The sequence below is a fragment of the Haliotis cracherodii genome, unplaced genomic scaffold (genome assembly GCF_022045235.1).
Source record: "Haliotis cracherodii isolate W230 unplaced genomic scaffold, xgHalCrac1.p SCAF_6, whole genome shotgun sequence".
NCBI classification, from domain to species: domain Eukaryota; kingdom Metazoa; phylum Mollusca; class Gastropoda; order Lepetellida; family Haliotidae; genus Haliotis; species Haliotis cracherodii.
Genome location: NW_027266319.1, coordinates 9,359,452 through 9,386,761, shown reverse-complemented (window position 1 = coordinate 9,386,761; position 27,310 = coordinate 9,359,452). Strand labels below are relative to the sequence as shown.

The following is a 27,310-nucleotide window of genomic DNA, read 5'->3' as shown; positions in this document are numbered from 1 at the left end:
AAAAACGGAATTCACTGGATCACCCAGACTGTCAAACAGTTCCCCTGTATTTCCTTTGAAGTACATAGCCACCCAGTGACGACCCAGTCTTCCAGATGGTTCAGTATTGACAATGAGACCCACTCCACGTGCAAGCATGACACTAGTTAGCACAGGTAAAGTATCTTTGGCAAACACACCTAAGACCTGGTACTTTAAGACGGAGTCACTTTGAATAGCACATGCAAGGTCAGAGGCTTTCATGTTTTTTACTTCACAAACACGTTCCTGGTCTTGTCAATTTCAATGAGGGAATTTCTTTCACTCAGAACAACACAACTGAGTGTTTCAGTGAGGGCGTTTTTTAACTCGATTTCTAATCGGGTGCTACCAGATTTCAACAGATTCAGATAGTCGGTTTCACTGCATACTTTATCAATGTCAAAGACGAACAGGGCACTCCCAAGCAAAAAGTCGCTCCGAGTGATTCCGTTTCCTGTATTTTCTTTCCACAGACACATCCCATCAAACATCTGCACATAGGACTCAACATCATCTGCCTGCATGGGACGTCCGGGGACACTGGCACCATTGATGAACAGGCTGATGTTTTTCACCATACTAGATTGGAAGTTGTAGGGGTTACCAGTGTAAGATCCATTCAAGCTGTTGCTGAGTACAAAGCCTACAATGTAACGATTAGCAATAGGATTCGACAGATTGTCAATGGTATGTGTCAGTTGAGTGGTGGGGATGCTTGTCACCTTGACCTCGCTTTTGGTGTAAGGATACAGAGCATTGCTGTCTTGAAACAAGGTGTTGTGAGCCAAAATAAGAGCTGGATTGACTTTCAGTTTACACACCTTCAGGTAGGTATCCAGAATTTCTACCTTGTAATCTTGACCTGTTTTGCCACTCATCAAACAGAACTGGGGTGAGGAGCGGTACAGCTTCATTGTCAAATCCACTCCATTGACTAAATGTCTGTTCATGTGAAAGATATCTTCATACAATGGCCCCGACATGGTCAAGACTTTACTATTATTAATGAAGCTACCACGAGATTGCACTCCTGTATTGAGACCAGTGTAGGGATCGGTCGATTCTACATCATTGATAGATTCAGACACATCTTTGTAGAAGAGTTGAGATGACAGCTGTGAAGTTTTAGCTTCTGTTCCATAGTTGAGTAGAGTTTTCATCATGCTCTTGTAAGCATAATGGTTGTTTGTAGAAGATACCAACTGATTCTGCAGATACACTGACACCTGGGAAAAGAGAGCCTGCAGAAACAAGTTGACAGGGGCAATATGTTCCTTGTCCTCAAGATCAGTGCCATCTGCATGTTTCACCTTCAGCTTCACATGTATGCGGGTACGGTTCAGGTCAATGTAATCACTTCCAGCATTCGTTACTTGAAATTCCAACGGTGAAGAATCATTGATTTGACTGAGTGGACGCACCTCATCAAAATAATGTTGATGGATGCTGGTCTGGTATGGAGGTAAAATAAACAGATTGAGAGAGGGTGGTATCAGTTCCTCAAAGTCTTTATCATTCAACAGTGACATGATTAACTGAAAACGTCGTTTTCTCGAATAGGGGTACACTGGAGAACCTTAGCGGTCTTTGATGGAATGTTATCTGTCTGACGGATCTTCTTTGAAGTGGTGATTTGGTCACCTGCAGCTCGTTTTAAAGATTTCCGTCGCTTTTCTTTGGCATTGGCTCTCTCAACAATAGTCTGCGTCTCTGATGTTACTTCCAGTTTGATCTTGGGTTCTTCAGTCTTCACTTGAAGTCGTGTCGGGATCACTTTCACCTGTGGTTTACCATTCACTAAGGCAGATGTTCCTTTCATGTGTTTCTTGAAATAGTGGGTCCATTTGACATAATCAGGGACATACAAAGGTGTGGACTCCATGGCTAATCAATGAAGGGATACCGTCTCAAGTGCAGTGTCACATATGTCACTTCCTTTAGAAATGAGTGTGACATGCCGTTACTGGCCTTTATACACACCTCTATGTGTGGAGATTCTTTGACTTTAATCGGAATATTGTATTCACATGCAAAGCTATAGTAAGGACCTTGTCTGAGATCAAGCCGTCTCAATAAAGGCAACTGCTGTTCACCTGCCAAAGAACTATCACACAGATTGCATAACACGTCCACATATGGATCATTCATGTGGGTGATGTCAAGTTTACCAAAATTAATCTCCGTTAAAGACACAACCCAGAATCCATCAAAATTCAACCTTTGATTTAGTTTAACACGAAAATGATAAGGCGTATTCTCATTAAAATAAGATTGTTTGGAGTCTGAGCTTTTGAGAAATATGTACCTTTCCATCAGATATCTTTCAGTTCACTTTCCTCCACATAAGAATCGAAGGAACTCGGCCAGCCCAACCACCTCACTAACAGGTAGGTCTTCCCTTTCACACGTTTTCTCTTTAAAATCTTCTCTACCTGCCACAAAACATTTTCCTTTTTCTCCACCTTTTGTAACTCATTGCCATAAAACGTACCTTCTATCAGTTTATCATGAAAGTCTTTGATCTTATACTGTGCTATCTCTTGTCTCTTGTATCGTCTAACCACCTTAAACAGCTCTTGAGTCCACTTCAGATCAAGTTCCTTACTGAAAGGTCTCCGGAGGTATGGAATGCGAACAAGGTCCCCTACTTTAAATACAAATGCCTTTGACCGGTTGTGTTTGGAGCTTTATTTTTTAAGTAACAACGGCTTCACATACAAATGTTCCCATACTTTCAGTTCATTCTTCTTCTTGACTTGAACCGGTGAAAGGTTGGGCAAAGAAGAATGTAATGTGTTGTTATAATTGTCCATCAACTTGGGTAGTGCATCTAAATAATACTTGGTGTTATTATGGGTCAAGTAGCGAGTAATAAGTGATTTCAGTGTTCTGTTGAATCGTTCCACATAATTACTTTTGATATTTTCATTATGTGCAACAGTCAGAGTGATATTGTGTTTTTCTAAAAAATCTTTAAATACTCCTTTAAACTCTGAACCACCATCCACACGTACTTTCATTGGATTTCGTTCCTGAATAATTTCTTTAAAAGCTTTCAATACTGTCTCTGGTCTCTTATTTGTTAAAGGTAGGGCGAAGGCAAACCTACTCAGTATGTCAATAGCCACCAGTAAATAACGCACGCCATTATTCTCCTTGCTGTAACGAGACATGTCAGTCAAATCTACATCAAACATTTCATTTATAGAATTCACTCGAACTCTCAGCCTTTTGAATCTCTGTTTGGGTGGCTTGTGTAAACTGTAGGCGTCCTGTTTGTTCAGAAAACGTCTCACAGTGCTCAGTCTGAGATCTGGTTGACGATCTAATTTCAGAACGCTATGAAGTTTCTCAGGCCCATAAAAAGCTCCCGGTTCAAGCGGGTTAAAATTGTAACTTTCTAATATCTTCTCCTGTTTCTTTGTTAGCACCTTTCTCTGTTGTGGCTTCATGATGAAATGAGAGAAGCACTGACAACAGACACCTATTAAAGAACAACCATTTGATAACTATCAAAAGAAGACAAACAAAGATGTAAGCATAATTTATGTTTTATTCATAGTATGAATATTGCTAAAGTACACACACACACATTTCATTTGGTACTGATAAAATAATATGACATGGAAACAGTCTACAAGCGTTTTTGCAACTTCAACATTTTTACAACACATTGCTTCAAACCATTCACCCATTCAGGTGATTTGAATGTATTGTCACGATAGTCCTTACACTGGTAAGGTACTAAATTGAAAGCAGGCATTGTGCACAGATGTGGATCATCAATCACAAGTTTCATCCATTTTCCTATTACCAGTTCATTGTCCATATCCTCAAGTGCCGCGTTGAAGTATTTATCAACCTGCTCCTGCTCCGACATGCGACAAGAATGATCTCCCAAAAATATTGGATCACCTTCTTCATTAAACAGACAAGGAATACACATTTCACATGCGAGCTGACTGATCATTTTACTCACTTCTAAAGAGTAACTCATCGTGAGAAGATCCTCTGCTTGTTTCAGTTTTGTAGCCATATCTACTTCATCAGCATTGAGTGGTAAGGTTTTCATCTTCTTGATAATGACTCTCTTTGTTGCCTTGTATTCATCTTTAAATTTTCTCTTTGCATCTTTCACGCATTCTTCCTTATCTTGAAACCACTCAGGTGATCGTGTTATGACTGGTTCATTTAGAGTGTGTGGCATCCGCATGACCTGCTTCCATGAGTAGAACGTAGTTTTCTTGCCGCTGTTCAAAATAGCAAGTTACATCACTGTAACACATTTAAAACCATCAGTTTTCACTTGACTCTGTGTTCATTATTTCATTTCTAACCTTCATTAAGATCTGACCAAGTCTATTACTGCCTTTCCATTTAGATGGATTAAGAATATTAGGGTCATGCAGTGATAGACCCACACCCCACACACGATCATATGGACTCGCTTCTACCAAGATCTTGGGAAAAGTGTCTAACAGTTGTTTCTTCAGAAAAACAGACTGTGAGAATTTAGCTGAAGATGCTGCATACACCACATTGGAACTCACAACATCCCATTGGCGTTGATTAAAACATCTCACACTTCTACCTAAACGTTTTTGTTCAGCAGCAGAAACACACTTTAAAATCTTATGCGCAGTTTCCCAATCACTGAACATACAAGCTTTTTTATACCTGTAATACTGCTCAGCACAGTTAAATACTATTCCTTCAATAACAATCTCAGTAGAAAAATGTTGACTAAACACTGAAGTTCTGGTGTAAAAAAATACATACTTGTCAGTTGTTCGGGTTCCCATGATGAGATTCGAGATGTATACTGGCGTGAAGATTTCGTCTTGTTGACAAGATCGCTGTTTAAGCTCGATTGAAAGCTTCAACAGTTAAACACTGCTTAACTTCTATAAAATTGAATTTTTGTGGTGTACTTTGTCTTCCTTAGCGTTTCATTGGTTACTGAGTATTCATCATACCATACATTTTATAAGTGGATGACACGTTGATCCTGGAATGTTATTGTTAACTTCTATAGTGTGAAAGGTATTGACTGACCTTTGTGGTATGTTTCACAAGAATGCTTTTGTTTGTTTCTTTACTCTATGCGTCTTAACACTTAGTGAAACGTGAATGAAGTATAGAAAAATGTTTATAAACGAATTGATTTCGGTGAAAGGGTTAACAGGTTCAGCGGTTAAAACCCACACACGAGTAGATTTATAGAAATGCTGCTCCACAGGAATGCTTTTGATGGAAAATTCAACGCTCCACAGGAATGCTTTTGTTGGAAATTCTTTGCTCCACAGGAATGTTTTTGATGGAAATTCTTTGCTCCACAGGAATGTTTTTGATGGAAATTCCACGCTCCGCAGGGCTGCTTTTGTCCGGAAGGTAACAGGAATGCTTTTGTTGGAAATTCAATGCTCCACAGGAATGCTTTTGTTGGAAATTCCATGCTCCACAGGAATTTGTAGGAAATTCTATGCTCCACAGGAATGCTTTTGTTGGTGCTCCACGCTCCACAGGAATGCTTTTGTCCGGAAGGTATTACTTTCTCTCTACTAGTATTGTTGATCATATCACCAGTGCCCCTGGACACAGCCATCCCCCTGCAGATGAGAACCAGATCCGTTTGATGAGCCGACTGAGAGACCTAGTGAAGACGGCCATCACGCCAGTACAGCAGATATACAATGCAGAACTTGACTTGATGGACGAAGAGGCATCTTCCCGAGGCAAGGGCGTTAACCAACTATGAACGTTTCAGTGGAAACCTGACTTTTATAGTCAGTTAACTCCCTTGCCTCGGGAAGATGACGAAGAGGCAGCAGCGACTATCTTTCCCAATTAATTTTGTCCAAGCTGGGCTGTATCGTCAGAGAGAGAAGACCGTCCCAACAACACGGACAGAGACTGATCTACATGACATGTGGACCAAGACTATACATGGGAGAGATTTTCTGAGTATAGACGATTGGGGAGTTCTCAAGATCCCTGTGTTCGCGACAACGGGGATGTTATATAACGGGCAACAGTGACACTCTCTTCATGGTTTGGTTTGGTTCGTTTGTTGTTTAACGCCGCATTAAGCAAAATTCCATGTAGTTATATGACGGCGGTCTGTAAATCTCGAGTCTGGACCAGACAATCCAGTAATTGACGATGACATGCAGCAACCAAGGCTGCGGCACGCATGGGTTGCTGAAGACCTATTCTACCTCGGATCTTCACGGGTCTCTTCATGGATGGAACTTTCTTTGTTTGTCCAAACTTGTGGCAAGTGGGTTTTGGGGGGTTAGTCCATTTAGGTTGAAGGTGGTGTGACTTGTTTGCAGTAGAGTGGGGAATCTATTGTGGTAACAGTGTAGGTAAAATGGGGTGTAGGCGAAACGAGGACATGCCGTTGCTAATGAACAATTCTAACCCGGAAATTGCCGATCTACATGTGCCTGTTGAACCATGTGGCCTACACCGGTATTTATGTACACTTGATGTTTGGCCCCAGGAGACAGGCGCTGTCCATCAATCAAGATTGTCAACGTCCCACATGTCTAACTGCAATCACAAGATACGTTGACAATGTGCTGCGTATCACTACCACGTGACCCTATCACGCCTTAATCATATGATTCGGATGATGACTAAGATCATTCGGATATCGGATTTGGGATAGTGAATGAACCTTTATCAGTAAACCCTGATCAGTTTCTCTTATATGATCCCTTCAAGGTGTATATGAGTATGGTTTTACGACGCAAGATGACGGACGGGGACATGGAAAATGTGCTCCACACATTGTGCCCGTGCGAGGCATAGGACCCGGGTCTACGACGTGACGAGCGACGAATTAACCCCGGTTTTTGTGTTTATTAACGCCGCACTCAGCAATATTGCAGCCGTATGGCAGCGGTCTGTAAATAATCGAGTCTGGACCGGACAATTCAGTGATTGACATCATGAGTATCTATCTAGGCAATTGGGATAGGACTACATGTATCCCCCAAGTCAGCGAGTCTGAACACCCGACCCCGTTAGTCGCTTTTTACGGCAAGCATGGGTTGCTGAAGACCTATTCTAACCCGGATCTTCACGGGTAGATTTAACAACTGGCTACACCTACCCTTAAAAGGGAAAATGCAATATGAAGAAACTAGGGCACTTTGGCGCCTAAAGCAGGGGTGTAACTGAACCTGAATAAGTTAGATATTGCATAAAAGGGAAATCCCCTAAAATCTCGAAATATAGTCTGGACTGTAACTCTTTGTACACTGTTTAACATCAGACAAATTCCTAAACTTAAAAATAATATTCTGGGAAAGGATAATAATAATCAACTTGGGTCTCCGGTGAGAAGATTGGAGAAGGTGAATGGAATCCAAATCATTTTATGTGTGCTTCTTTCATTGTTGGGGAGTCAATATAATTATATAATTTATTTTAAAAACATGAATTCTACATTTAAGCTGAGAACTCATTAAAGCAAAAACACTAGATTTGAGATAATCGATATGCGTAGTAAAAACATCTGCAAGTCAATTTTCTACCAGCTAAAACACTTTCAGTTTTGGATTTGCAGTTGTCCTTGGGGACTGGTAACAAGTGGGCAAAGGTGCCGGAGAGTTGCGTCCCTTTGATCCTAGGTTCGAATCCAAGATTATGTGACCCTGATCCGTCTGCTCCATAATCGTATGCGTGGATTTTACCGAAGTGGTAGGTGTCCATGACCTGTATCCCAGGATGTTTCCCCCGAGGATACGCCGCAGTACAACTGTATTATGCTTATTCCACATTAGAGTGGGTAGGTCGAAAAATAATGATGAAAAAATACAAAATTAAATTTAAAATTCTTTTGATTTAGTCCAAGTAGGTGTTGAAAAAAATTCGGTCTTAAAGAATGAGATTCGTCACAATTCGTTTTGTTTTGAATAGAATTTTTAACTCTTTAAAAACTCACTGCTTATCATTTTTTTTTTTCAATTTCCGTTTTTTTGGAGTCGGCGGGTTCGTAAACAAAGTTTCAACTACAGGTGTAAAAGAAGAGACAAGTTTAGAGTTACTTCCCTTCTGTTAAAGACAGGAGTTGTCGCGATTCGTTATTTGTTGTTTTAAAGACAAATGTTCAACAGATTTATTACAGCATTTCAACTTATTCATATTTTACTTATTTCTGGTAAGTGGAATAAAAACACATCACTGCTTTTGATTTGATTTTTCTCACATTTTGGAGTCGGCGGATTCGTAAGCAAAGTTTAAGAAATGTTTAGCCTCAACCCCGACACATTATTAATGTCGCCTCATACGGTAAAAACATAGACGTCTGGGAGACTCTTCCTACCCGAAATGCGTATTTCAGCAGTGATAACGATCTGCAAGTCATGGGTCAGACTCTATAGAGCTCAATACATACAGATACACAGCCACACACAGGGAGATGTGATATCTGATGTACTACATACCTTAAACATTGATATAGGTCAACAGTCTTTCTGTGATTCTTCTGTGATGACAAACACCCTATTGTGTTCAACATGGATGAAAAGTTCATCAACGAGACTGACTCTTATAAGTTTTTTTACTTCAGATCCTAGCGTTTAATCTTTAATTGCGTTTTGGATTAGGAACATAAATTAGGTTTTTTTCTCTTTTTTCCCCCTTTTTATATGTTCAAGAATTCAACCATTCTAACACTCATTAAAATGATTGTGACATAACTGCAAATTTACAGAATATAAAAAATAATGATCATATTTCATCTCCTGCATGTTAATTACATACACAAAGATGAAAATATCCTCGATCCTAGGATTTTACAAAGATTTTAGCACTATTCCATCAACATACATGACATATAAGAGTGTGGGACACCAGAAATGCAGTCCACATATTGTCAGACCTGGGCCTCTGGCTGGCAAGTGAGTGATTTAACCACTAGGCCATGCTTCACCCCCAATACAGAAAGGCAAGGAGATGCAAGCAGTACAAACATCTTAACCTGTTTCTGTTCTTTCACCAGTAAATATTGTGCATAATGTATACTTGGTAATTTTGTATTTTTTTCTATATCCATGCATGATTTAAATTTAGACAGCCGTATGAATGATAGAAATCTTCAATCCTCACTTATCACAACCATGATGATGTTACTGCATGCAGGGGACACGGTTGTCCAAGTCATCTGTGGCGCTATTCAGTTATATGCTGTGCCAGTCAATAATGAGTCACACTTCGTCCCCACTTTTAGATTTTAAAAAATACCTATGAAAGCAAACTTCTCCAACCTGACCATGCTTACATTTCTTTACATTTGGATGAAAATATATGTTGTGGCCAAACATTAAGGTGTAAGTAACGTTACCATGATTACTGAGGTACATTATATTTAGGAAATATTATATTTGGTATGACACCTTCTCAGTAAAGTACAAACTCCAGTACATTTTGGTATAAGCATGTTGAGTCCCATCCGGGATTCGAACCCACACTGCCCGAGTGAGGCACCTAATCGCCTGCACAGAAAGTCGGCGATGTAACCCACTCAGCCACCGAGGCTTCCACAAAATGTAAGTCTGACAACTGGTAGGCTAAATCACATACTTAGTGTACCCCTCTGACAAGTTGGCACGGCTCACTTGAGAGAGGGTAAGATTATATAACGCCATTAAAAAGAGTGGTCAAATGTAATAAATGTTATATTTTGGATAACACTTTCTTAGTAAAGTACAAATTCTAGTACTTTTGGGGGTTGAGTTTCATCCGGAATCCGAACCCAAACTCTCAAGAGATCATGTACTAAACACTTCAACTCTGCAAAGTACCAGAATTTGTATTATATTAAGAAAGTGTTGTCCCAAACATTACATATCTTACATGTGTACAACATTCTGAAAAGGCATTGAGTGAGTGCGTATGGTTTTATGCCTCTTTTAGCAATATTCCAGCAATATCACGGCGGGGAACACCACAAATGGGCTTCACACATTGTACCCATGTCGGGAATCGAACCCGGGTCTACGGCGTGACGACCAAACGCTTTAACCACTAGGCTACCCGACCGCCCTGAAAAGGCATTGTGTCTTCATACATTATATATATACTAACGTACACCATATATCTCTGACAGAGATACATGTGAAGGTTGGCTGCAGAGTGGTATGTTCCCCCCCCTTCCCACACTTATTTCAGCCAAGACATTGTAGTAATAACAGACCAGTTACCATGGTTACATATGGTGCTCAAAACATGGCTTGAAATAACTTCCTTCATAGTTAGTGCTGCACTAACCATATCAAAATCAATATTCGTCAATCACATCCCCATCTCTGATGCAATAACTCAACATGAAGATTTGAGGAGTTTCTTATCAGTCAATTGGTGTTGAGGCTTCTAAATTCCGGATGTGAATGAGTGAAACATTCAGACATTAACATCTGATATTTTAATCTCGAAAATGAAGATAATCGGGTTGAAGATCCCATACTTCCTTTATTCAGACTGGGCGGTCAAAGTTCAGGGTTCATCTGACACAACCTTTCATGGAATTCATGGTGTACACCACATCTGAGTGAGTGAGTGAGTGAGTGAGTGAGTGAGCATGGTTTGACACTGCTTTTAGCAATATTCCAGCAATATCATGCCGAGGGACACCGGAAATGGGCTTCACACATTGTAATGGATCATGGGTCTTCGGCGTGACGAGCGAACGCATTAACCACTAGTCTACCCGACCGCCCAAAAGATCGGATTTTAATAAGATTGAATACTAGTAAACAAGCAATAACATTGAGAACCCATATGTTACATGTACACCTGTCTATGTCCAAATGAATATTTCCATAGTTTAAATTCCCAAACCATACAGTGCACCATATGTTCAGGAACTGTTATATTAACACAAAAACCAATTTATGCATCAATATTCACTGTAATGAAATACATATTCGCAACTGTACATTTATGAGTGATCACCTCTGCGAAGCCTTCAACTGAAACACATCAGACAGACACACAATTCATAATTACTATTACCAATCTACAGTCATAACAAAAATAACAACTTAAAACAAGAATAATTTATTGATTATGATGTAAGGCATTGATGTCAATACTAGCTGCTACAGGAGCATAGTATATACAGCATACTAACACAATAATTTCTTCCTTTGATGTTAATATAAATGTACATTCATTTGTGTTTTTGGAGAATGGCATGCATGATCAACAGAAATGCCCTTGTGGAATTAGTTGTATTGATGTACATTTTTTTATGATCAACTTTGAAAACTATTCTCAAAAATTTTTAGTTTCAATTTCATATGAACAATAACAATTGCTTTAAATTATCTCACATGCAACTTAATTTAATAAACGAAAATTACGAAATCATTTGTGATGGTCATGGAATGTCTGTAAGCAATCCTAGTGATACAGCCGACATTGTCAAGCAGAGTAGTATTTTGAAACTGACGAACTGATACAGTCAACAGGTATGTGAAAGGTTATCTGCACTTTTTTTATAAACAATATTTTCCGGTCCATCGTGGTTAAAGGCAACACAGATTCAGGTGATTGCCAACATTTTCGTCTTCTCCAAACTCTGGAAAGAGATTATAATGACGCTTCCCGGAAATGATCACTGTTTGGCTGCTTCGTCACGGGTCTCTTGAAATATCTGACGCTGTCTGGTAGGTAAGGAACTACGGGTTTGTCAGGCTTGTCACTCTCATAGTTCCTGTGAATTTTGTTGCATTTCGTCCTTACAAATCACTTTCGATTGTTCAGGCGTGAATGCAGGTTGACTGGTGGCTATTTCTGTTGAACAGGCGTGGAAATCATTTACGATCCTCCCACATGAATTGACGATGAATAAATCACAAATGACGAGCTATTTACAACCGTGTTCCTCCGTGATCTTTACAACCACGATCTCTCTTGTCAACACCGTCCATTGAACACTGGAAACGGAACACCCACATCATCACTGATCTCTACGACGCTCTTCTTCGTGCATAATAACCTAAACACGCACATATTCCCAGAATCCCGATAACAAGTCCCAGAACAAGGGCGATGGCATCCCCTGCATCAAATGCTGACACACCGGGGATAAAAAGAGCCAAGACAAAAACAACCAGAGCCAAAAAGCTGCCTGCTGCGGCCATCTTGAGAGAATGAGAGCATGTGACCCGTCAGGCTATCATGTGACTTCTAGAGGGACAACTCTCTTCCGGTTTAGTAACACTCCGGCGCGAGCCGCATGGAACACTGGGTAGGAGAGTTGTTTAGGGTTGTGTTTGTGCTTCTAAAAGAGTTCGAACCTGGTATTTGTCAGTTTCACAAAACAAAATAACGTCTTTACCATCTCAGCTTGATATGTTGTTTTAATCCTTACATAGCTACAATACATTTTTGTATCATCATCAACAACAAGTACTTTCTGCTGTTTTATATTCTTAATTTCTTGCATATGTTCACAGTTTGTCTTTAAAGTAAAAAAAATGAGAATCACAAGAAAACTGAGACAAATCTTATTTATTTATTTATTTTTTAAGATATCTTTTGGTTTGACATAGCAGAATGTTAAATTTACGGAATTCCTGTTGTCGATGCATCGAATTGGTTTCATATCGCCTACCCTCCACTTCGCCTACAGTCTTATTCTCATATGGTGTCTAAAGTTTATCAGAGCCACACATTAAATATCGCAAGCGGTATATGTTTTAAGCCTTCATTGTATCTCATTCCACTGGTAGTTTATTTGTTCCCTTATTGCTCCTCGGAGCTGCATATGCTGTGTTTGCGCATGACAACATTAAACATACCTTCCATAAATATAATAATCGTAAGTCGAAGAGACAGTTTTCGTGGAGCTGAAAGCTGAGGTCGTACAGTCACTGCGGTCACAGTTTGCAGAATGCTTCCATAAGTTTGTGAAGTATCGAGTGCTGTATTTAGAAAACCGTTTGAATAAGTAATCATCTCATGGAACACAAGTTGTCTTATTCCTGTTGTGCTGTCTCCTGATCTGGGGTCCAAATAAATAATAACCCCGGTAACAACATGTTGATATTTTGTCAGCTACGGATACAAAACCAGATATTCTTTATTAAAAACTATGAACCTAAATTGTTTTTAAAGGTAAAAAACCATAATAACAATGTCATTTTTGTGGCAGGCATTGTTTTTCAAAAGTCTGAAGCATAAATATTATTTTCAAGTATTTTCGGGGATATGTTTTTCGATAGCATTTCAGCCGCCTCCAGAAAATCAAATAGTAGGTCCGGTACACAGGTAGTCAATTTGGACTCGTTCCAGCCCTATTATCCATCATACAACAGTGTGCACGTGGGGATTCCCAGCATCCTCTATGTGTAAGAGGTGACACAATGGGTTAGGTGGTCACGCTCAGTGTTTGGTTGATTGGTGGCATCGTTCTCCTACAGCGGGACGTTGTTCATAATGTCAATCACTGGATTGTCTTCTAGAACTAGTTATATTAAGGCCGCCCTAAAAAAAACCCTGGAATGATGCTACATGTGGTGTGAATTAACAAACAGAAATATTTCAAAAGGTGGGTAGGTGGTGTTACTTCACTCCAGTGAGATTTTCAGACAAATACCGTACTTTATGAAAAAAAAATACATAAAAAACGTATTTACACTCTGCACGCCTGGTATGCCACGCCATCCGGATATTATACCGATTACAAATGATTGACTTGCGCAAACCTTACAGACAGTTATATGTAACAATTAACACAGTCTAGTCAAGATATTACATTAACGCGGTTAGCGAAGTTTTAGCAACAGTAACTCATGTTACGCCATGTTTGTTATTACAGTCAGTGGGTATCAGGAAGTATTAATATATTGACATTTCACTATTAACAACGGATTTGTCCATGTAAATATGTACTAAACAAACATGTTTATAATGTATGCTTAAAATTTTCCTGTAAATATACTTAATAGAGTTTCTTCAAATTATTGCCTGAAAGTTTCGTTATTTCATTACTGATATCTCAATGCAAGATGAACTTAAAATACATCAAGTTTAAAATATATTTTTTTATTTAGTTAGTTTTTTATTTTTTATTTTTTTTATTATTATTATATATTTTTTTATTATCATTATTATTATTATTGTTATTATTATTTATTTATCAATATTATTATTTTTATTTTTTTTCCAACTTTGAAATGAACACTGAACACCCTTTTTTTAATACAAAGTCGCAGGATCTTGATCTAAGAATTAACGAAATTCAGTTCAGGATATCATATTAAACAGACACAAGTTACTAGTAGACTACTGATAGGTTATTAGTTTCTCATTAATCCGCATGAGGATGTCATGATGATTTTAGATAGCCTTTCAATCGTCGTTTACAGTCCATATTAACAACGTGTATCGATCGTGTCAAAAAAGGGATATCGCTCTCCTAACTTGATAAGCGATCTACCTAAAGTGTGTAAATATTCCAATTATAAAGTTAGACAATAAATATCATGTTTGAATTCAATAATTTACTGCATAGATAGTAAATTGAGGCTTACTTACATAAAAAAAATCATTGTTAACTTTTCAGTTATAACAAAATGTGCTTTTTGTTAGGTGTAAACAATTGCCTTTCTGCTGAAAGTTTCGCCCCTGAAAATAATTGACACCAACCCCAGAGACGGATCCAGGATTTTGAGAAGTCGAGGTCAAAGAACAGATATTATTTAAAAAAATAAAAAATATGGATGTGTTTCGGGATATGGTCTCTGGGTAAATGTACACTGTTTTTAAACATGAAAATTTGGTACAAGCGATGCTCTTTCTTAGCATAAATGTAAGTGCCTTTGTTGGGCTCCAGTGGAACTTTTCGCGCACCTGCAGTGTGACGTCATGGCTATTTTGATCACATGATCATGTCAGGTGGTCAAAAATGGCGGCCTTCAATGTTGACAGTGTTCGCGAGTCTGAAAACAAGGTCTATCCTGGCAGTCCACAGCTAGCTAGAAAGGCAATCAACGAAATAGACACATCTGAACAGACGGGTGTTCCACTAAATACTCCATGGACGTTTTGGCTCGACAAGTAAGTATGCACTGAAAATACACGAATTGTGTTTCGTTTTGACAGTTGGTGTGGATGCTTATCAACCTGTGTAAAGAGGGGGGTAAGCTAAGAACAGTGTGGTGAATGGTACATGCTAAGGGAGGTAACTGCCGCGGAAAAAAACATTGCATTTCTGCAACCTTGGACATTTAAAACAATAACAACGTTTGACATGGTCTGAAACTTCGTTTTAATATCGACAGAATCCTGATATGTACTTGTAAATAATTTAGGCACAATGTGATTTGACTTCGCATTGAGGGAAATCCACTAGACATCGTTAGAATAAACATTTGACTATTTGTTGACATTATTCTGCTGGCCTAATAAAACAACACAAAATAAAGAAACGAAGATGTTATTGTCCACGGCGATACTCTGAAGAAGAAGTAGAATCTTGATCATTATTTTCGCGATTTTCATTTCAGTGATAGTGTTAGTTTGTGTCGGTTTTACAGTGTAGAGTTCATTTATCTTCAGATTAGACTGATATAAATCATCACATCCTTCCACTTAATTCATAAAACACTTGACACACTTGATGCATACTAGTGTGAAATCAGCATTGTGTATATACACAACAATTACATCTCACATGTTGTGTCAAGTTCAGGGACAATATTTTGAGAGGTTTTTATATTTGTCTGGGTTAAGATTATCTAATGCATTGTAGCCTAAGTGTAGCTGAAGGGCCTTTTCTAAGGGGTCATTGTCATATACTGTAGAAATGTACGCAGGACAAAATAAGAAAACTGAAATGTAGGCCTACACAAGTTTCCCTCTGCCTTACAGCTGTTACATATATTTCTGATTCACACCTTCGTAACATTGTGCCAAAATCCGATTCTGTTTTTGCATCAGCCTTCACAAGTCATCATGCATTGTGTTTTGTTTTACCCGGATAAAGTGTTGGTTCATTAGATTTACTCATTAGCCCAGAGTTGTAGCTATATATATTAGCTACTAGTGGATGTCGGATAGTAAAAGCAGAGTATTTAGTCCATAGTTACGAATTTGCAACAAGAACTGAACTAGTCAGTGTGAGACTGATTCCTATAAAGGCAGATCTTGGCATGCCAAGAGGCGATAAGATCAATCATGGCTGCACATTCCGATGAATAATATATTCCAACAAGATCCATTTTATGTTGAAACAGTAGTCACCAGTTTCTTTTCTCGTGTATGCGAAAAAAATTAAAACAAAACTGTTTAATAAACTTGCCCAGCTGTTTCAGTACTATGCAGTCATATTGTGTTACGATACTGACCATGCTGACCAGGGTACGTTTCTGTATCACAGAGAGGTCACTGAGGTACATGTGTAGTAGCCATACTGAAGTCCACCAGGCTGGGGCTCCGCTTCTTCCATCCTTAGGGTTAGTTGTGTGAGGGCTTAGGTAGGTTACCCCCAGCTCCTGCCTTAGCCCTTGGATCCCACTTCTATTCAAGCAACTGTTTCTGATCACAAGGGTTACCCCTTTCAAATCAAACACTCCTTCCCGATCCTTAGGGTTTGGCACTCTTTGCTAATTAATCACCGGTTTGCCATCCTTATGGTTAGATGTGAATTGGGGTATGGGTTAGCTATCTCTTAAATGAAGTAACACAATGTAATTTGAGGAAAATCCGCTGAACATTTATTGAGTTTTGCAAAAACAAATGACTACTGCAAATGGGCATTTAGGTAAACAAACGGATGCTGATCACTTGGTACACAAGCACTAATTATTTGTGGTAGCACCAAAGTCCTGTGATTAAGTGTTGGGTAATTAGATAAAAGGTGCTAATTGAAATCAGAAAAAGTGCTCTGGTCTAGTACACATGGTACAGTTCTCCCGCCATATTTAAACAGGATGAAAAATGGTTAAGTGTCTTCAGTGTTTCATAGTTATTGTTGTTCAGAGAGTTAACTATTTAAGGGGGCAGGGGGATTGGGGGTTTTGGTTTGTAGGGTAGTATGGTTGCTCAAGTGTTCACTTTTCACACCAAAGGCCAGGTTCCATTCCCCACATAGGTACAATGCATGACGCTCATTTCTGCTGTTCTGCTGTGATATTGCTGGAATATTGCTATAGACAGATCTTACCTCCTGATGTTAATCAGATCACTTGGGGAAAGTTGATTAAAAATGTGAAAAGACTAGGAGTATAACTTTGATTCCCAATTGACGGAACACATACTTTGCCAATCCTTCAATCACCCCAAATCTGCACGGCAGTCGCCATGTTGTTTATGGCAATTTTTTAATGCTATTTTTGATTGGACTATGCATAAACTCGTCAGCCCGGCCAAAATATAAGCAGAAATTCCAAACCTAGTTCAGCAAGGTGGAAACTGGACCTTTATAGTCAGTTAACTCCCTTGCCCTGAGAAGATGTAGAGATATGCCTCAGTCAGTTCACCCAACAGTAAATGGGTACCAGGTAGGATGAGATTGTAATGTGACTGTTAACCTTCTAGCACCTCAAATAAATAAGTGTATGTACATTCCAGTTGACACCATGTACTTTCAGGACAATTCGAGGAACATCAGCTGCTCAGTATGAAGCCTCCTTGAAGAAACTGTACACGGTCAATACAGTACAGGTAAGGCCAGACGCTGAGATTTTTGGGTGAAAAACCCTGGTTGATGGACACTTCGTGGATGGGGAAAAATACTTCAGATTATTTTTGTTTTCTAATTTTTTTCTAATGTGTATGTGACGTTCTTTCATCATATCTTGTCAGTTATATCATTATTAAGATACTATAATAGGACTTTTCAAGTCTTTTCCGCTTTAAGTTTTAGAGTTGGTGTATCTGTACACCAATTCTTCGTAATGTATTGCCGAACCAGAAACATTTAGGTTACACCTAACCTTGTCCTTAATAGCGGACCAAAGTCTAATTTTCCAACATCTGTAACTAGCTGGTGTTATCAGTTTTATCATAAGGTTGGAGGCTCCTTGTTAATGTGTATCAGTTAGCCCTGTCAACTCCAGGAGCGTCACTACTTAACAGAGTCAACTGCTGGTGTGGTTGGCCTTTTAATATTTATCAATTATTGACCTTTCATGAGGGCAATATCATATTTTATTGACCCAATAAACTTATATCATGTTATATTGACCGAGACAAGTAGCCATAAAATGATATTGTCATATTCGAATTAATGATATGAGGTATTTTGCATGTGCGATAGAGCCATCATGGAGGCAGTCATAACACAGGGGGTGTAATTGGTTTGTTTGTTTGTTGTTTAACGCCACACTCAGCAGTATTCCAGCTATATGGCGGCGGTCTGTAAATGATCGAGTCTGGGCCAGACAATCCAGTGATTGACATCATGAACTTGATCCACACAACTGGGATACAATGACATGCATCAACCAAGTCAACGAGCCTGACCACCCGATCCCGTTAGTTGCCTCTTATGACAAGAATAGTCGCCCTTTACGGCAAGCATGGGTTGCTGAAGACCTATTCTACCCCGGATCTTCACGGATCAGGGGGTGTAATAACCAGACCCGTATTACACTCTCTGCTGGGCTGATATGTTCTGTCAATGCATTTTGAATGGGTGATCGATATCAGGCTCTAAATATTGCCCTAATTATGGTCAATGATTGTTTTGTTACATAATTTAAAAAACAAGAATATTTTAAATTCAAGAATAATTGAATCTGATGTTATGGGAAGTCATAGACAATGCACATCAAGCGTTGTGTTATGCTCTCTCTGAATGGCTGCAAATATTTCTCCATTGGCTTAAGCATGCAGGGCTATACCACTTTTGATCACAGGATGGGTCTCAGGGCCATACAATGTTTTAGGGAAGGTCATGTGACCCTTTCTCAACCAATGAAAATACAGATATAATTTGTAAATGTAATAATTAAGCTTATACATGTACCAGTCCACACGACAGCAGCTTAACATGATGTGTGTTCTGAGTAATGGTGGTGTCTTATTTTGATTAAGGGTTTCTGGAGTGTGTACAACAATATCCCTGACCCGAGTGAGCTATCGTCACGATACAGCTACCATCTCATGCGCTTTGTGACGCGACCTGTGTGGTGAGTTATCTCCCTTTGTTTATTGCCTCATATTTTAAGTGTATACAACTGTAAGGATGGGAATTGTGGTTTTACCATAGTAGTTGGTTGGTTTGTTGTTTAACGCCGCACTCAGCAATATTCCAGCTATATGACGGCGGTCTGTAAAATAATCGAGTCTGGACCAGACAATCCAGTGATTGATATCATGAGCATCGATCCACGAAATTGAGATCGATGGCATGCATCAAACCAAGTCAGCGAGCCTGACCACCCGATCCCGTTAGTCGCCTTTTACGACAAGCATAGTCACCTTTTATGGCAAGCATGGGTTGCTGAAGACCTATTCTACCCCGGAATTTTTTCCATAGTAACTAGGGGTAACAATACCTTTCTTTATAATTGTGCAGTGACATTTTGTATGAAATGTAAGCTTGGGATACTATTGACAGAGTTAAGAAGACTAAACCAGGGACCATATACCAGTATCTGCTTAACTAGGAAGTTCTTGAATAAGAACAAGTTCTTACGGATAAATAATATTAACTACAATTGAGGCAATGTTTTGGTTTGTATCCTAACACCTTTGCCAAGAAGCTGGACTCAGGCCTCAACTGTAGTAAAGTAAGTGGGTTAGGTGGGTTTTAACAGTATTCCAGTTATATCACAGTGTGTCAGCTTAATGTGGGAGGAAAGCCCGAAGTGATGCAGGTTTCAGATGTTTTCCACTTTGGGGAATCCCACAAGCACGGGTATGGTGCTAACAAACCTAGAAACATAAAGTGGCAAATCAGGATTCAAACCCACAATTATGGGGTCTTAACCCTGTACAGCAAATTGCAGCGCCTTAGATGACTGGGCCACCTGTGCACCCATTGGTAATTAAGAAGGGTTTTTACATGAGAACTTGCCCTTGTTCATCACACCATCTTCTTGATGCCACTGGGGTGGTGGGGTAGCCCAGTGGTTAAAGTGTTCGCTCGCGATGCCGAAGGCTTGGAATTGATTCCCAACATGGGTACAATGGGTGAATCCCATTTCTGGTGTCCTCCGCTGTGATATTGCTGGAATATTGCTGAAATATAGCTAAAAATGGCTTAATATCATAGTCACTCACACACCCACTCACTCTAGATGCCACTCAAAGAAGCTAGAAATGTCTTAGCAGTGTTAAGTAAACTAGACAAATGGTCTATGTTCATAGATGAATCCAGAGGTGTAGTCCAGGGTTACACAGACGCACTCACTCACGCAATCACGCACGCACACACGCAATCACGCACACACACACGCACGCACGCACGCACGCACACACACCTCCTTCTGAAAACCAAATGTAGTGTAATGTAGGCCGTAAAAGTATCTGAGAGGATTTTGATATTTTGGACCCTCCCTTTTAAAAATGCTGGATCTGCCCTTGTGAGTTAATGACTTCCAATTCCTACACATTGCTGCTACACTTGACTGTTTTCAAACTCTCGACTCTCATCAGCAGTTACAGTGACTTGGTGCAATTGTTGATTTCTTGAACATGCGGACTTGACTTGTTGAGACATGGTAAAGGTCTGTTTGACTCACCCTGTCATTAGAACCAGATGTTGGCTGTGTTGCAGGGAGGATGAGTATAACAGCAAGGGAGGTCACTGGAGGTTGAAGTGCCACAAACATGACACAGTAAGTGATGCTCAAGTTGTTGTGAAATAGTTTCAAATACCAACGTTTTTCCATTAGTCTCATAATACTGTATATGTAGCAGATATTAGCTTAGTGTGTACTTCAATATGTTTTGTGTTTAAGGGGGTAGAAATGTGAAAAGGATCGAAGTAAATGAGTGAACAATATTAACGCCACAGACTGCTTGTTTAATCATTGACAGAAGAATCTGGAGACAACACTATGAAATCAGTGACATCGTTCAGAGTACATGTAATAATGCAAAACTAGTGACGAAAGTAGTCTGCGTGGCTCACTTTTTTCGTTTTACGAAAACATAAAAAATGCAATTCAAATTGCTTGGTTAGCTAATCAAATGTCATGTAATTTATCTATTGACAAGTATAGTACTTATACTCACCGGGATACGGTCAAGTTCCGTTAATCCGACATTGTTGGTTGCATATGATTATGTCAGATTAAAGAGTATGTCGGATAAACGAAATTAGGTAGTATCAACAATCGTGATCGAAAATTGGACTACTACATGATAGATAACGATTCAAGCATGTTGTAATAAAAAGAGGAAAAAGGAAATATTCATATTGTTGTGTTACATTGTCAGTGGAATATGTTTTCTAATCATGCAACCTCTAAAGTTTAACACAAAACTACTGTTACGGACTGTATGACTGATTCAAAATACTTTTTAAAGCATAGTCTGGAATGGAAGTAGTCAATTTTAAACTAGTGCTGCAATGCTGAAGAAAGCTGCTTTCTTAGTGGTTAATGTTGACTTCGTGTTGGTCATTTCATTGGTCGGTCGACCGCCGCCGTGGTCTAATGGTAGAGCGTCCGCCCGGAGAGCGCAAGGTCCAGGGTTCGATCCCCAGCTGCGTCATACCAAAAGACATTAGAAGATGCTACTTGTTGTTACCCTGTCTGGCGCTCGGCATTAAGGGGCTAAAACAAGGACTGGTCGGCTCAGAGTCAGTATACTGTGTCTGAGTGGGGTATTCATGTTAAACTGCGTCATGGTGTCTCAGTGAGCTAGCACTATAAATCGGCATCAGTACAAGCATCCACACACACACACATACACGTGCATGCACGTCGCTATATAAATGCGATAATCTTGGACGCGACGTTAAACCAAATTTCACATCACCTCACCTCATTGGTCGGTCAAAGTTTCGCGAAAGGTCGTTCTGACGTGACCTGTTATGGGATGTCCTCACTTGTATCCAACTTTAATGAGATTAAGGTAATCTAGGCATGTGATTAATCCTGTTTTGTTTATTTAAAGCAGTAATTGTTTATTGTATGCAGCTACTCGCTGACATGTCTCGCATCAAAACATGGGGCTGTGTACTCGCGGGCAGATGACCAAGGAGTACGCTGATAACTGTGTTGGATTAACGAGACTGACTAATGAATGATTTCAGCAATTCGTTGCAAATTAGGTTATCGGAGTCAAAGTGTGAGACTGTCGGGTTAATGGGTCTAAATAGCACTGATTTAATCGGCTCCCATCTTTTGTGTTGGATAAAGCCAATTGTCGGATAAACGAGACTTGACTGTATATGGTATTGGTTGTATTGAATAGACATATTTTGAATGTTTCAAATCTGTAGTGAGATGGAACTGTTTCAGCCTACGGTGTGGAAGGAGCTGTTGTTGGCAGCCATAGGAGAACAGCTGGCCGAGTTTATGGCTGAAGGTAGGCTTACCTTGACATGGAAGTAAATTAACACATATATGCCCCGTCGGGATCCCGGGTTAGAATTAGTCCCCAGCAACATATCCTGATCGTAAGAGGTGACTGTATGGATCGGGTGGTCGGTTACTTGGTTGATGGCATGTCATCATACGTCGACGGAGTGGATCGTTACTCACAATTTCTGTCACTGGATTGTCTGGTCCAGACTTGAATATTTACAGGCTGTCGTCATATTGGTGGAATATTGCTGAGTGGGGCACAAGCACAAGGGTCTTTCAAATTAAATTGAGATGAAATATGATTGTGATTCTGAGTCAATGGTAGATTATTCAAAATTTGACTTCAATATTTTCTGTGAAAATTATCTTCGTAAATATTTCCACCCCTGCAATTTATGCCCTTGATTTCTGTTTCCAGTGTTGTAAGTTTCTGAGTTTCTTTTCTTTGCTAGTGTAACTGTCCTGTAACAGGTTTTATTAAGTAATGCAGTCATATTGTAAAGATACATGCTCCATGAAGGCTTTCTTTGTTGGCAGTCAAGTTATCTCCCTTTGTCCAAGCCTTTGGTGCAAGTCTCACTTCTGCTTTATTTTCAGTTTAGTAAGGCCTTATGTTTTATAATCTTGGGGCGGTGGTGTAGTGTAGTGGTAAAATCAATCGCCCATCACGCCTAAAGCCCGGGATCAATTCCCCACATCGGAACAATTTGTAAAGTCTAATTTTTAAGCTTATCCTATTTCACACCATCCATTTCTCATTCTTCTTTCGATCCTAAGTGGAAATATGCCTAAACCAATGTTTCTAGCTTCTAAAAAGTCAGTGCACCCGAACACACCTAGCATCACCATGGTTACCTCCCAACAATCTGGGTCAGGCACACTTTTCATGCCGGTCAACTTAATCATGCTCTTTCTAATTGCCACAGTGTAAATACGTGCCTTCCCAAGAGAATCCACTTGGATTTTTTTTTTTTCAAATTTTCCCTTCAGCATTTATGTTAAAAGTCAATGTACTGTAGATTTTGTAAATATGTTTTAAATGTATAAGTAAATTGATAAGGATTGTATCTGCTGATGGAATTTAAAGAAATACTATTGGAAGTGTGTATTATCTTATTTAACATGTACTTATGTGGGAAATGAATGAATGTTTTGTATCATAGTCTGTGGTCTGAGAGGGCGGAATGATGTAAGGGAGATAACTCTCATTTCAGAAGTTCTGATGTTGTTATGATAGCGTGTGAATTGTATCGGTAAAGTTGACAGTTGTAAGTATAGAATGTTGCCTTGATTGTGTTATGGGTCGTCATAGTGTTTGTGGAATGACTGTGTCTGTGTGGAGATGATCGTTTGTCAGTTGCATTATGAAATTCTAACGAAAAACAATGTTTGCCTGAAGCAGAGAGTTCTGTTTTCTATCAATACCCTAATTACTGGGCAGTTAGCAAGGACTACAGGACTTGTGCCAATTTCTAACGCTTTAAACAGTATATCTCGTAGGGTTAAAAAATATTATATATGACTAAAAGCAAAAAAATCTGGAACCAGTCCAGTAATCAACAGCAACGAGTATGACAGACTTGGGCTGGTCCGGCTCAGTACCCACCCGACCCGAGTTCCCAAGTACCCGAGGTACCTGTCCCAGCCCTATTACAGACCTGATCTCCATTATACCATTAAAATGACATTTCATTGGCCTACAAGACTTTTTAGGTGAAATATATTAACCCTCTCAGCAGGAATGACAAATGAATGACCTCATAAATATCATATTATTTAGGTTCAGTAAATCTGTGAACCAAGTGTTAAAAAAGCAAAGGCCTGAGGGTTTTTCCGTGTGTTTCAGATGACGAGATAGGTGGGGTGAGTGTGAGTATCCGTGATCGAGATGACATCATTCAGATCTGGAACACGAAGGCTCAGCATGCAGAGGCAGCTACTGTCATTGCCAAAGTTAGACAACTCTTGCCTAAAGTTACATTCACAACAATATTTTATAAAGGTAAGTCTATTAGTAAGATATTATTGTTTCTGAACCTGGTCTGCAAGGAAAGATACTTTCAATCCCACTAAAATCAGATCTTGCACTGCTGTATGAAGAGCGTGAAGATCTTACGACACAGCAGTAGAAGAGTCAGGCGGACTTGCTGATCACCCAGGCTTCTAGCTTCTTGTACCAGTGAACATTCAGAGTAGCAGATCTGATTTCTGTATCTTGAAAATGAACTCTCCGGAGTGTACATATGAAGGCTGTGCTATTATTATCCCACGCCACGAAGTGGCTACTAACGGTTTTTGTTGGTCCAGCTCGCTGTCTTGGTTGATGCATGTCATTGTGTCCCAATGCCAGTCACTGGATTGTCTGGTCCAGGCTCGATTATTTACAGACTGACTTTATTTAGCTGGAATATTGTTAAGTGCTGCATTAAACAACAAACAAACAAAAGACAGAGTGTTTACATTTCTAATATATGTTTTTCAGCCTTCCAATCACATGAAGCCTTTGAAAGTGAAAAGGCGTTCAAGGTCAAGCGATGACAGCAACAACCTCTAGGAACACTTATCTAAGATCCATTCTGATTGGACATTGAGCAAATAGCCCCACCTGTGCTCATGCTGATTGGTTGAACATAACAGAGGGAGGAGCTTGTGTCTGATTGACAGCCTTATACTATGTGTCTTGCTCTTCCAATGTCAAAAGCTAGCTGAGAGAATGTTTGTTTTCAACACAGTAGTCAAAATGGAATATCTGTTTGCATTTATTGAATGTTATTAAGATGATATGCGATTTATCATGGCAGGTTTATCATTGATTTGTTTGTATTACATTGGGAGAATTGTATTTATATTTATGAAATATTTTTACACGTTTTTGTGCATGTTAGTGGTTTGAATTACATCAGGTGAAATTTTGTTACAGTCTGTTGAATGTGACAGGATAGAATTTGTTTGACTTCAGAGCAAACTCTTAAGTGTCATGCGTTTCCATACTCTGTAACCATAGTGACCATGACGTCTTGTGGTATTTCAGTGGAGTAAGATAATCTCCAGAAGTTAATGAGACCAGACATTTTTCTTTCTTTCTTTGGTTTACAAATGTTTGGCCGAAAAAGTCAGCTTGGTAAGTCAAGGGGCTGGGTCAAAATTTCTAATTTCCATATTTTCTTTATTTCCTCAAAATTTTCAGTAGGAAGAGGGGGAATAGAAGAAAAGTTGGAGTTTTTTATGGACAGTTTTCTGCTGGTTTTAATTATAGTATTCAAAATTTTACTTATTTCTGGTCAGCAGAATATAAAAAAACACTGCTATTCGGCTGATTCGTAAACCAAGTTTAAATAAATGTCTAGTCTTATGAAATCAAAATTGATATAAAAAAAACGTCATGATGGTCAAAACCGACACTGAGTGACCAGTTAAAAATTTGAAATGTGAAATATTAAGTTGACATTCAAATAAATATCTGTTTGTCCCAAGTTTGTAAACAAGTGTAAAGGTAATGTTCAAACATTCACTCCGAGTGCTGCTAAATGCCAAATGCAGCCTACCCTAGCATGCTAGTGTGGCTTCACATGAGTTAGGAAATATGTGCCATGTGTTCTAACTGATGTGTTAGAAGTTAATGGCTTTCTCACAGCTGATAATGGTGTCCTTTGTTTTTGGTTTGCTTTGACTTCAATGATCCTCTGATAATCCTGTAAATCAAAATATGGATAATGCTTGGACACAGTTGTGTTATATGTGGGTACCTCACTGATTTGCTTTAATTATGATATGCATGGCAAAGTACAATGGTGTGGGTTTATCATTTGCTGCCCTGAAACAACACTAAGGTTGTGGGGGTGTCACTTGAGGTACCTGGTCCTTGGGGTGGGGACTTGAGGTACCTGGTCCTTGGGGTGGGGACTGAGGGTATCTGGTTCTTGGGGTGGGGAGTTGAGGTACCTGGTCCTTGGGGTGGAGACCGAGGGTATCTGGTTCTTGGGGTGGGGACTTGAGGTACCTGGTCCTTGGGGTGGGGACTTGAGGTACCTGGTCCTTGGGGTGGAGACCGAGGGTATCTGGTTCTTGGGGTGGGGAATTGAGGTACCTGGTCCTTGGGGTGGAGACCGAGGGTATCTGGTTCTTGGGGTGGGGACTTGAGGTACCTACCTCTGGGGGTGGGGATTTGAGGTACTTAGCTCTGGGGGTGGAGACTTGAGGTTCCTAGATATGGGTATTGGGACTTGAGGTACTATGGTTCTGGGGGTGGGGACTTGAGGTACCTACCTCTGGGGGTGGGGATTTGAGGTACTTAGCTCTGGGGGTGGAGACTTGAGGTTCCTAGATCTGGGTTTTGGGACTTGAGGTACTATGGTCCTGGGGGTGGGGACTTGAGGTACCTACCTCTGGGGCAGGGGAATTCAGGTTCCTACCTCTGGGGATGGGGACATGAGGTTCCTAGCTCTTGGGGTGGGGACTTGAGGTACTGTGGTTCTGGGGGTAGGGACTTGAGGTACCTAGCTCTGGGGGTTGAGACTTGAGGTTCCTAGCTCTTGGGCTGGGGACTTGAGGCACTGTGGTTCTGGGGGTTGAGACTTGAGGTTCCTAGCTCTGGGGTGGGGACTTGAGGTACTGTGGATCTGGGGTGGGGACTTGAGGTACCTTGCTCTGGGGGTGGGGACTTGAGGTACTGTGGTTCTTGGGGCGGGGACTTGAGGTACTGTGGTTCTGGGGGCGGGGACTTGAGGTACCTGGTTCTGGGGTTGAGTGTTTTATTCTTTGTAAAGAAATAGTGGTGCTAACAA

At 39.9% G+C, this 27,310-nt stretch overlaps 4 protein-coding genes across 4 annotated transcripts; 1 reads left to right on the top strand and 3 right to left on the bottom strand.

Annotated features, from left to right (window-relative positions):
• Window positions 1–248: 248 nt before the first annotated feature.
• LOC139445513 (uncharacterized protein F54H12.2-like) lies at window positions 249–1,550 on the bottom strand. Its single transcript, XM_071226655.1, has one exon. The coding sequence runs from the start codon at window positions 1,548–1,550 to the stop codon at window positions 249–251; it is 1,302 nt and encodes a 433-aa protein (XP_071082756.1).
• A 2,105-nt stretch (window positions 1,551–3,655) lies between these two features.
• Window positions 3,656–4,823, bottom strand: LOC139445029 (uncharacterized). Its single transcript, XM_071226090.1, has 2 exons — window positions 4,801–4,823; window positions 3,656–4,271 (listed from the first exon to the last, which is right to left on the bottom strand). The coding sequence occupies exons 1-2, from the start codon at window positions 4,821–4,823 to the stop codon at window positions 3,656–3,658; spliced, it is 639 nt and encodes a 212-aa protein (XP_071082191.1).
• A 10,124-nt stretch (window positions 4,824–14,947) lies between these two features.
• Window positions 14,948–26,387, top strand: LOC139445579 (eukaryotic translation initiation factor 4E type 3-like). The gene is made up of 7 exons (XM_071226736.1): window positions 14,948–15,099; window positions 17,634–17,706; window positions 19,081–19,175; window positions 20,768–20,828; window positions 22,461–22,527; window positions 24,373–24,528; window positions 25,009–26,387. Exons 1-7 carry the CDS (start codon window positions 14,948–14,950, stop codon window positions 25,062–25,064), a joined length of 660 nt encoding a protein of 219 aa, XP_071082837.1. The 3' UTR covers window positions 25,065–26,387.
• On the bottom strand, window positions 26,352–26,956 carry LOC139445510 (proline-rich protein HaeIII subfamily 1-like). The gene is made up of 2 exons (XM_071226653.1): window positions 26,939–26,956; window positions 26,352–26,729 (listed from the first exon to the last, which is right to left on the bottom strand). Exons 1-2 carry the CDS (start codon window positions 26,954–26,956, stop codon window positions 26,352–26,354), a joined length of 396 nt encoding a protein of 131 aa, XP_071082754.1.
• Between the last annotated feature and the right edge of the window lie 354 nt (window positions 26,957–27,310).

Coding starts and splice junctions, on each gene's coding strand:
- LOC139445029 (XM_071226090.1), bottom strand. CDS start 4,823: ATGGGAACCCGAACAACTGACAA. Junction 4,272..4,800: donor GGAACCCGAACAACTGACAA/GTATGTATTTTT, acceptor TATTTTGAACAG/CGGCAAGAAAACTACGTTCT.
- LOC139445513 (XM_071226655.1), bottom strand. CDS start 1,550: ATGTCACTGTTGAATGATAAAGACTTTGAGGAACTGATACCACCCTCT.
- LOC139445579 (XM_071226736.1), top strand. CDS start 14,948: ATGGCGGCCTTCAATGTTGACAGTGTTCGCGAGTCTGAAAACAAGGTC. Junction 19,176..20,767: donor TTTGTGACGCGACCTGTGTG/GTGAGTTATCTC, acceptor GCTGTGTTGCAG/GGAGGATGAGTATAACAGCA. Junction 22,528..24,372: donor GGCCGAGTTTATGGCTGAAG/GTAGGCTTACCT, acceptor CGTGTGTTTCAG/ATGACGAGATAGGTGGGGTG.